The sequence below is a fragment of the Leptosomus discolor genome, chromosome 20, assembly GCF_034619465.1.
Source record: "Leptosomus discolor isolate bLepDis1 chromosome 20, bLepDis1.hap2, whole genome shotgun sequence".
Classification (NCBI taxonomy): Eukaryota; Metazoa; Chordata; class Aves; order Leptosomiformes; family Leptosomidae; genus Leptosomus; species Leptosomus discolor.
Genome location: NC_141410.1, coordinates 11,547,802 through 11,558,878, shown reverse-complemented (window position 1 = coordinate 11,558,878; position 11,077 = coordinate 11,547,802). Strand labels below are relative to the sequence as shown.

The 11,077-nt window shown below is 41.0% G+C and overlaps 1 protein-coding gene across 1 annotated transcript; it reads left to right on the top strand.

Moving 5' to 3' along the window:
- The first annotated feature begins 7,090 nt into the window (after positions 1-7,090).
- Positions 7,091-9,528, top strand: ERRFI1 (ERBB receptor feedback inhibitor 1). The gene is made up of 3 exons (XM_009957528.2): positions 7,091-7,256; positions 7,382-7,458; positions 8,089-9,528. Exons 1-3 carry the CDS (start codon positions 7,135-7,137, stop codon positions 9,282-9,284), a joined length of 1,395 nt encoding a protein of 464 aa, XP_009955830.1. The 5' UTR covers positions 7,091-7,134; the 3' UTR covers positions 9,285-9,528.
- The last annotated feature ends 1,549 nt before the right edge of the window (positions 9,529-11,077 follow it).

Genomic DNA, 11,077 nt, shown 5'->3' with positions numbered 1-11,077 from the left:
GGTGAGTGATGGCGCCCGCGGCGGCACCTCCCGTCGCCCCGCGCTCGCGCCGCCCGTTGCCATGGCGGCGGGCGCCCCCCCGCTGCCGCGGCCTGCCGAGACCGCTTCCACGCCCTGCGCACTTGAGCCGCCCGGCAGGGCTCGGCCGCGGCCCAGTGTCTCCCCGTACCTGCCGCACCGCGACGGGCCGGGCCCCGCCGGCGGAGGAAGGAGCGGGGGCCGGAGCCGGCGGCCGCAGCTGCGGGTCGGCCGGGCTCGGCCCGGCCGCGGCGCCAGGGCTGGCCGGGCCCCTGGCACGGAGCCGCGGGAGCGGCGCGGCCCACGCCAGCGGGCGAGAGGGGTGGCGGCGGGCTGCGGCCCGGGAGGCGCGCCGGGGAGGAGCGGGAGCGCGCTTCTGCCCTTGGGCTGGCGGGCGCGGGATGGGAGGGGGGGCCACCGGAGGCCTCGGCGCGCCACTGCGCCGCTTACCTGCGGGGTCTGGCGGGGAGGCGTCTCGGTGCGGCGTCCGCTCCGCTCGCCACGGTGGGAGCGCGCCTGCAGGGGACTCGGAAGCGCTCGCGCGGCAGAAGTGCCTCCGGGTGGGACCCGCCCGGGGTCAGCGGTGCCCGCAGCCGCCTTCTCGGCTGTCGGCGCGGCGCGCCGCGCGTTTTCTTCCCGACCCGAGAGGGTATCGGTGTTCCCTCTCGCTCACCTCCGAGATGCTCCTCTCGCTCCTGCGAGTAAACAGAGACCGCATTGTGGGCTCAGGTTCCGTGCTTCGCACTCTAATTTAGGCTGGCTTAATTTAGAATAAACATTTCTTCATGACTTAATAGCCCAGTACATGCTTATCCTCCATTTCCTAAAATAGCTAGTCTGTGGTGTTTAAATCTGGAGACACCACTGCACCCTTCAAGTGTTTGCAGAGCATCTCCCGACCACGGTTGCCCGCTGTGAACAGGCACTGTGTGTTGGTTATACAGAGCAAGCAGTCCAGAGCGACACTGAGACTTCAGTGGCCTCCCATCACTAGCACACAGACTAAGGACCCTGGGCAGTATTGCTGAAGCAATAAGAAAAACTTGTTGTGCTTGACCTAAAGATAACAGTACTTAATTATATATTGATAAACTGGATGGAAAAGGCTCTGGGGACAAGGTCTGTTTTGTCAGCTTGGGGGTACTTGAATCTTTGTCATACTGGAATGACAGGTGAACAATGCCACTGCATCACAAACACATTTGTGAATTGTATTTGTAAGCTAGTAAAACTTTAGAAGAGGAAACCAAACTGGTCGATTCACCCAGGTTACTTCATGCACAAACCTAGTTTTCTTTCCAATTTACCTGTATGGGACAATTTTTATTTTTTCTTTAATAGAAACCTGTCATTTGAGGGGGCGTATGTTCTTAGTGGAGGCTTTGTCTGCCATCCTCTGCAACACATTAATTATTTCAGAAGAAATCGGTTCCTCTTCTCTGTAGTGGTAAACAGAATTAAAACTTATCACAGCGTGTCTAACACTATGGTTATGACTCTGAGTCAGCTATAAAGGAATTTTTATTTCCTGAATGTAAGCTGGCTATATTCACATTAAAATTTTCACGAGGGTGAAGTACCATACCTTAAGCATGCATCTGAAATCTGACAAGCAGAGGCAAGGCAATTGTCTTGCTATTTAATTATTAGTTTTCTACTGGCAATTTTACAGGTTCCTCCCAGTTGCTGTATAGGACCATGAAATGGCAGCCCAAATAAAATTTGGCTGAACTTAAACTCCTTGATGAACTGCAGTTCTTTGAATATATTTCAAAATAGCTGATTATTATAATCTAAATACATAGTTAGTCTGCTGTTTAGTTCGTTTGTCTCTTTAAATTTATGTCCATCATCATCTGGGGGTATACCCATAGAATTAATTTTATTTGCAACCTCCTATGATTTGAGCAGCATTTTTACTAAGTGATTATAGTCTTAATTTTTCTACCACAGGATGGTCCATTTCTGTTTGGCAGAATGTGTATAAAAATCTCTCAAAGCTAACAATATGCCTCATCTATATAACAACTGTAAAGAATAGAATTCCTGTAAATGGAAGAAATCTTTCAAGGCCTATATCTGAGCATGATTTGGCCTGTGACTGAGGAATACTAAACTGCACTGTGGAGGTTTGGTGCATAGTAAATAAGATCTAATTCTTTTAGACAAGTAGATTTAAACTAACCCTCTCATGAGTCTGTTTCTCCTAGGTGCCAGTTACTAAGCATTCATCTAGTTGCAAAGACAAAAGCACTTAAGGGACAATATGACCACTAGAGAACGAGGATTTTTTTTTAAATTTTTTTTTAAGTATACGGAGTTCCAGAAAGTATACTTAACGGCTTGTAGGCCTTTTAAAGTCCAACTAGAATTCTGAAATACTTAAATATTAAAAGGGGTGGCTCTGTCTCAAGTATTTACGTTAAGTAGAAAGTCAAAGGGAAAAAAGGAAATTACATCACATTGTCAAATAAGGAACAGCTAGCTGGAGCGGATGACTTGTAGTGCAAAAATGTGCCCCTCCTCCTGTGAATTGCTTCTGAGATTTGTTAAAGATATGTGGTGGCAAGGTGAGCAAAAATAGGTTGTGGATTTAAGGTAGCCACCTTTCTTCCCCTCCCAAAAGTGGTAAGTAGGACTTTTTTTTTCTTTCCCATTTCTTAAAAGAAGTATATAAGCTGCTTATCAAGAATGTTGCCTTTATAAAATCTGTCCAAAATTTGTGCAGGCATTCAAAAATCTGTATAGCAAATTGCTGTATTCCATACCCATTAAGTGAAACATTCTAGAGCATGCTTTGGTCTACTGTGCATACCAGAAAGGTTTTCTTTATTATGAAACCTGGCTCACCTCAAATACTTCGTTGCATTGGGGCTGGGAGAGCAGGGAAGATTCAAGATTCTCTGTGTGATCAGTGATAGGTGTTGAGCTAAACTACAGGCAAATGCTTCTTAGTTTCTAAATAGAGATTACTGTTGCTATAACACAGGTATTTAGTGGTATATTTGAGATGTTTTATGTAACTCAAGTTTGTCTCACAAAAATGTTCCAATATATTCCCAGATACATTCCTCACTATGTAGCTACCCTGTTTTTTACGGATACATTTGACCATTTGCAGCTAACACATATCCATCATCGTATTTATCACTCATCAGTTCGAGTCTGAAGGTATATTTGGCCTTGTAAAAAAAAAATAATCTCCGATATTTAGGATAATTCTTATTTGTTAATGTGAGCAGGCATGAATGATTGAAAAGTATCTCCTTTGCACAGTTACCTTGCCTTACAGTGGATGGTGTTGGATAGCTTCCTAATGCACCGACAAACCTTTGAATTGCCTTGGCTTGTATCTGCCCTGTACTAATTCCTAGCTATAGTTTTAGTTTGAACTAATTCGGTTTCATTTTAATAACACTGAAACTGTAACATCTTCAAAAGTGCTCAAAGTGCTTCTTCGATCTTTCCAAGTGCCATAATCTGCATAAACTAGGCCAGACAAGCAGAGTAACTGGAAACCCATTCTGTGCAAATGAGTGGTAAAAAAGCATGAGATCCAGAACACTTCACTACTACATAGTGACCATTTTCTTTAGCAAATGTAGTTTGATTTTATTTATGGTTAAGTTTAGATCCTTAAGTCTTTAAGGAGGCAGGATTGGGCCAACAGTTACAGTGGAAAGCATTGGTGTTTATATTTTCATGATTGACTTTTGTAAATTCTTTTTTTAAAAAAGCCAATTACTATGAAATAGTAGCAGTAACTTCATGAAATGTGTACTGCTCAGCTTTAGTAAGGGCACACTGTATAAAATACAGTTTGTACTCCTCAGTTACATGTCCTCATGACTCCCTCTTAAGATACTGTTTCTTCAAACACGCTTACACATGTTTTAAAATACAAGCACTGGCTCTCTAGACTCCACTGAAAAAGTAACTAGACGATTTAGTGAAAGAGCACATGCCTTACCTCTCTTGGTACTCGTAGCTTAAGGCATGGAGGACAGTTTCGTAACTGCGTCCATTCACAGCTCCCCACTGAACTATCAAGGCAAGTCACCTCCTGTGAATTCACAAAGAGGTTATTGTTAGAAGCAAGCAAGTTTTATGGCTGCAAAATTTGTCTGTGCTTTATTTTAAAATAAATAAATAAATAAATAGTTGATTGAAAGAATTTACCTTTTCCTTGGGCATGTAAATATTTAAGTCCATTTCAGAAGCTGAGCTTAGCATTCCAGAGGGATTTCAGAGAGGCAATTGTGCAACTATCAGTCTTGAGAGCTAAGATTTAGACAGCATTCAGAAAGCTGACACAGTAATTACTAGCAGTGGTTTTGGCGTGGGATCTGATGGAGGCTGGGCTTCTTAACAAGCCCTGCAAGGGTTGTATGTTATCATAGCAAGCACATTACATGTGCTTTCAAAACTACAGCAATGCCACCCCCCCTTCCTGTCTCATTTTTTATATCATAATCAATGTCTTGCTCATGGTCTTGTCAGATCTTGTATGCACACTGAGGTGGAGTACTTCATGTGCTGACTAATGAGTGTTCTGTATCAGTGATTTTTCCAACTTGTGACATGCATTTGACTTCAAAAAATACTGGAATATAAGCACAAACTTCTTCATAGGCATTAGCCTTAAGTTCACTAATTCATTCTCCTTCATTTCTTTTGCAGATTCATTGCTAATAGGATAGGATCTGAGGCATGAAAAATCACTGCTCAATACAGTGTGAGCTGATGTGATGGATGTTTTATTTGTGAATTGTGTTAACGTGATAGGAAGTCATTTCAGAGTTGGTGCTATATTTGTACTGTCCTGCTTAAGTCTTTTTGACTTAAGTTTTCCAGTCTTGGAGTTCTCCTGTCTTCTGCTCCCCCGTAGACAATGGTTCTGCTTGCACTTACAGAACTGGAAGGAAGAACTGCTGTTACATGACTACTAGAGATTCTGAACTCATTTGCTAATCAGAACTATTGCTTCCTGGGGCTGTATGTTTATATTTAATTGTACTATGAAAATATGTAATTCCCATTACTGGGAAGGGTCCAACCTGACTGTGTAATCCAAAAATTTCCAGGCTTAAGCTAGCTTTTAAGGAGATTGTCTGAACAGGAAGAACATAGTCTTTACTAAAATCAGGAGGGCTGAAGTAAGTAGGACTAAGACTCTAATGGTCTGCTCCAGCAGACAGAATACTGGTTTGGCTCTTGTTCATTTCTGTTAAAGCCAATAGCATCCTGTCTATAGACTTCTTAAATGTCTGGCTAAAATACACTGGGTATCTGGTAGTGAATAAAAAAAATCCCACTTCTGTTAAGACAAGGGTGATCACTGGTAGTCACAATCAAGAAAACCATCACACTCAGAGAATGTGATAGGTCTTGCACATTATAAACATACATACAGTCAGAAGCTATTTTGCATATACTGTTTCCTTGGATGATCAATACTGGACCCAATTCGAATTTGGAAAAACATAGCAGAGTTGTTCTCTCTAAAACAATTGTTTATGAAAGGCAATTAGTGGTGTCAGTTTGCAAATTAATCCTAGGGCACCTGTTTTACAGTCCTGCTTAGGAGTCTGCCCATCCTTCATGTTGCAAAAAAGTATAATGGATCTTTCCCCTTAAAGGAAAAAGAAGATTACACATCTGCATAGAATGCCATTTTTAAACAGATTTACCATAAGTATAAGCTATTACTTGTTTCTGTACCCCATTTTCTTGCAGTACAATACTGTGAAGGGGTCTTCTTGACACATGTACTGCACTGATGTAGCAGGCCCTGAATTGTTGCTTGACTTTTCTTTAGGTGGAATTTTTTCTTGGGGGGGGTGGGGAGGAAGTTCCTGTTAAGAAACTGGCCATATTCTTGATTCTCAAGAGGGATACAAATTAAACTGGTTTGGATGGCTTGGTTTTGGTTTTTGGTTTTGGTTTTTTGTTGGTTGGTTGTTGGGGTTGGTTTTGTTTTGGTTTTGTTTGTTGCGTTTTTGTTTGTTGGGTTGTTGGGGTTTTGTTTGTTGCATTTTTGTTTGGTTGTTTGTTTGGTTTTGTGTTTTTTTTAACAGCCATATAACACCATATTGTACTTGCTGAATTTAGGATATTTGTGTAGAGGAAGCTCAGACCCAGAGAACATATTTGCTTATAGTCTTGGACTTAATGTCTCCTGCCTTCAGAATGTTGAGTAGTTTTGCACTGTGTGTGTGTGTGTCCCCCGCTCCCAATAATCCATTCTGACTTTCCTAAACAAAGCCCTGCGAGTCAATGTATTCCTTAGACTCTGATTACTTATTCAATATAAAGCAATTGCCAACACATTTTTTCTGTTGTAAATGGGCTGTAAAGAGCATTGTTCACACATTCAAAATAAATCTGAATACAGTAGGACAGTTTAATCTGAGATTATTTCAAATCACTAGATTTCCAGTTTGTTTGAAATAGGTAGAAGACTTGAGGCTGATTTAAAGTACTTTAATGCTTAAGTTTATTAATAGTAGCAACTGCTTTATATAAAAGAAGTTTTGGAATTCTGATTTGAGTAATCAGTAATGGTGTTTATTGGAGCAAAGGCCAGTTGTTAGGCTACTGAAGGTAATACTGAAAACCAGACTAGGCTGTAATATGTTGGCTACATTGGAAACCGTAAACTTGGCAAAAAGATACCACCAAAGATAGGTGGCTACTAGAAAGTTAAAGAGATTGTTCTGGAAAGCTTATTTTGCCTGGAAGATAGCAGTTTATGTACAAAACCATAATTGTAAATTGCTGATTCACAGTTTCCATATATCGATAGCTTTGTTGAACATATTTTTTCTATACAGTTTAATCCTGTAAGAGAACTTACCTATTTTGTACTTTAGTTTTGCAGTCAAGACAGAAAGTAACAAGTTCAGTCAAGTTTTTGTATTGACAGGTATTAGGACAGAAGGGCTTTCTACAGAGCTATTTAATTCCTTGAAATACTGAAATTTCAGATGAGATAAACTCATCAAGTTTGCATTTCTGATACTTATATCCTCTCTTTTGAAGGGAATGAAAACTGCAGGAAACCTGTTAAGGACTGAATTTCTAGGGTTGTGAGACATCACCAGCAAGCAGTGCACAATGTCAACTGCAGGAGTTGCTGCTCAGGAGATGAGAGTCCCATTGAAAGCCGGATTTCTTCACACTAGTCAAGCCATGGGGAGTCTGAAAACCTGCTGGGGTAGCCACAGTGGATTTGAAAAGTGAGTGAGGCTAAAATTTGATCTATTGCATCTTCAAGTATATGAGATAAGCATTAAGAATACTGGTACCAGTACCAACCTATGGTTTATTTACAGCAAAGGTTTGTTTTTGTTTTTTTTTTTAGTACTTTCTTTAATGTGGACCCTATTGCAATGGCGTATAATTTGAATCCATCAACAGAGCAACATTTACCATCCATTGGTAAGTATAAAGACTAACACATATATATTTAGGTAGTGTCATGGATTTGTCTTGGGGGAAAAAGCTCCTCAGGTCTTCACCAAGACAGTGCTTTCTCATTCTGGATATAAGCCTGCCCTCTGGTGACAGAATGCAAACATTTCAAGAAAATACCACTTATTCAAGCCAAATCAAAAAAAACCAAAACCACAAATCATTTTCAAAAACATGATCAAGTTAAAACAAACAAACAAAACCACCTTTTTCTCGTACTTAGAAGCCTCTGAGTTGCCATTACACTTCCGACAGAAAAGCCATTTAGTAAAATAGCACTTGTTCTGTTGTAGTCCTTTGCTGGGAGCTTTGTAGCTGTAGCTCTGCTCTGTTGATAATGCTTGGGGTCTCTTAAACTACCTCATCTAACTGGAGCACTGGCCTGAAACAGTAAAGTAATCAGCTGCTCTCTTAACTAAACACATAAATCCACAGCCAGAAAAGATCTACAATAGCTGTATTTTGCTATGGGAGTCGTTAAGCAGACATTGCTTATGGTTGCATAGAAGGAATTAAGTAGTTAAATGTGCAGTGGCAAAGTCATGCACTTAGGGTGTCGCTTAGAAAAGCATTTCTAAGACTTTCTCAACTTTTTAGGGCACTCTTCCAACCATGCTTCCGTGAATGACCACAGCTTTGCTGAAAGTTGCATCCAAGGCCCATCTCAGACATCCAGTCCACCTCCTGTAAGTCCCAAAAATGAACAGCCGATTTCAAGATATGAAAACCATCTTATTCCTGGCTTTAGTAAACTGTCATTAGCCATGGGCTGTGTTTCTGAAGAAACACCTCCTCACATGCCAGTAAAAAATGGGCCGATTCAATTTCTCTCTGCATCTTCCAATGACCGTAGCTCCAGGCCACTACCCCCCCTGCCTATTTCTGAAGACCTTATTCCAGATGAGGTTGACAAAGAAGTGGAATTCCTGACTAGCTCAGATACTGACTTTTTGTTAGAAGATTATGAACTTCCTTCTTTTAAATCTAGTGCTCCAAGCCGGCGGAGCTTTAGGGGCTGTGGACAAATCAACTATGCCTACTTTGATACTCCAACAGGACCAAAACCAGAAGATGCCAACACTATGCAAAGCCTAAATGGATGCATATCCAGTATTTATCCTCCTCCACAGCAGCAGCATCGACGTTTGCGAAGGTCCCATTCCGGGCCAGCTGGATCTCTTAATAAACCAGTAGTAAGACTATCTGGACACTTAAACAGGTCTTCTCCAAACTCTGATGAAGATAAACCAGAGATTCCACCAAGGGTTCCTATACCTCCAAGGGCTCTCAAACCGGATTACAGAAGGTGGTCAGCAGAAGTTGCTTCTAGTGCATACAGCGATGAAGACAGGCCTCCAAAAGTGCCCCCAAGAGAACCTTTGTCATGCAGCAATTCCCGTACGCCGAGTCCTAAAAGCCTGCCATCATACCTCAATGGGGTTATGCCCCCCACCCAGAGTTTTGCACCTGATCCTAAGTATGTAAGCAGCAAAGCTCTACAAAGACAAAATAGTGAAGGATCTTCCAATAGGGTCCCTTGCATTCTTCCTATTATTGAAAATGGTAAGAAGGCCAGTTCAACGCACTACTATCTGCTGCCTGAAAGGCCTCCATATTTGGACAAGTATGAGAAATTCTTCAGAGAAGCAGAAGAAAGTAGCTCTAACACAGAGGTTCAGTCCTGGTCTGGTGACTGCACAGGCACTTCAGCCCCAAAGCTGGACTCAAAACCTAGAATGGACATAGCTGGTCATCTGAAACGAAAACACCTGTCTTATGTGGTTTCCCCGTAGTTTCTGGGAGCTCAGTTGTTCAGGATGGAGCTGAACTTCATCATGTTACAAAGTTCTTAAGGTTCTCAGATAATGAAGTAGGACCAGTTTGTCCTCCAAGAACTGGAAAGTGGATAGTAAAGTCCTCTTATGCTGCATCTCTCCGATATGTTTCTTAAGACTGTTTTTTTTGTCTTGGTGTGTATAGCTGAAAACCTACAAAGATTCCATAGAAACATATGGAGGGATAGTAGTCACAGTTGGCCAGTTTTATGCTACCTAGATGAACATATTTGGTAGTCATGTTATTTAAAAAAATAAAATCTAGCTTTGCTTATGAGTCACTTATAAAGCTAACAACAGAGCAGATAATGCAATACAGTTTTTGTATTAGGCATTTCCAAAATTTCTTTCACACAGTAACTCTGCTGCGAACATACTCTATCCTCTTTGACTAGGATATGCCAACCTGGTAAGAAGGTAACTGCAAGATCTGATATCCACTTCAAGACTTGGCAAGCATATTGGAAATGTGTTTCGAATTACGAATCTATTTTACAACTTAATTTGACACTAATAGACTTTTAAAGTGAGTTAGGTTTTGTGAATTCTTTCAGTTGCTAGACACACTTGGCTCAATTTTTCAGTTTTTCCTAGGAGAGACTTGGACCAGCTGTTGCTAAGCCTCTGCTGCTGCTCTTTGCCTGCTGGATCCTAGAAACGTGTGAAAGTGTCCTGAAAGCGGCAGAGGATATGAGCAGCTATATGGTTGCTGTTAGGTAGGCAGTAATAACTACATGCTCACCTAGAGTCTGAAATTCTGACTGTATTAAATACAGAAACACAGCACAAGCTGGTCTTGTGTTTTGGTTTCTGTTCAGTATTTTAGCAGAGGAGGAGGGTATGAGGAAAAAAACACGATTCCATTTATGAACAGTGTCAGTCCCATCTCTTGCTGCTTCAGATGCTGCTTCTTGCTGTTTAATTTCTCCTCACTGTGCCTCAGCGATCCACTAAAGTTCATTGAGGTGCCACATTTGTGCATTAGCAGTTTCTCAATGCTCATTTTGATTACATTTATCCTCTTACAGATAAGCACAAGAGAAAGGGTGCTCATTAATGGAGGTACAAAGATTAATATGTTCCTCCTAACAGAAATAAACAAGCTGTTTACAGTTTAAACTGCTGAATGAGATGTTTGAGCTATTTTAAAGCTTACTTTTTACTTGTTTTAGTACAAACTAAATGAAGGTGAAATACATGCTATAGAAATGCACTGATATTTCTGCATCGTGTACAGTATTGAATAAAAAAAGAATTTTCTTTGTATTTTGAATATTGTCATGTCTTGAGTTTAATAAAGTTATAAAATACTTATTTATGATAATTTTGGGTTTTGCTTTATTGAATAGTGTACGCAATTGTGGATTTGAGGTCTGTGTTTACTGGAAAGTTCAAAGTGAAAAAGGTTGAATTTGGCTTGCATTTAATTAAAATTACAATATCTGCAGAAGTGTTCCAAGAACTCACAGTGCAGACCATTAATTTTAATTCCTCCTTACTGCCTGGTAGCATGGTGTCTATAGTTTTGTGCTGGCAATAAAACATCCTGTAAGATTAAGTTATTTGGACTATCATTATTAATAGTCTGTTATTTCTAGAGTCGCCCATAGAATATTGGGCATCATTGTACAGAAAAGAGAGGGCAGTAGTGTTCCTGGCTTCAGTTTCTCACCTGTTAAAAAAGAACTAACTTGTACATTAAGGGTGACTGAAGAGAAGCCACTCATTCTGAGGATGAAAAAAGCTTGAGC

Excerpts from the sequence above, each read along its gene's own strand:
- ERRFI1 (XM_009957528.2), top strand. The coding sequence starts at position 7,135 with ATGTCAACTGCAGGAGTTGCTGCTCAGGAGATGAGAGTCCCATTGAAA. Across the intron at positions 7,257-7,381 it reads AGCCACAGTGGATTTGAAAA|TACTTTCTTTAATGTGGACC; the intron begins GTGAGTGAGGCT and ends TTTTTTTTTTAG. Across the intron at positions 7,459-8,088 it reads GCAACATTTACCATCCATTG|GGCACTCTTCCAACCATGCT; the intron begins GTAAGTATAAAG and ends TCAACTTTTTAG.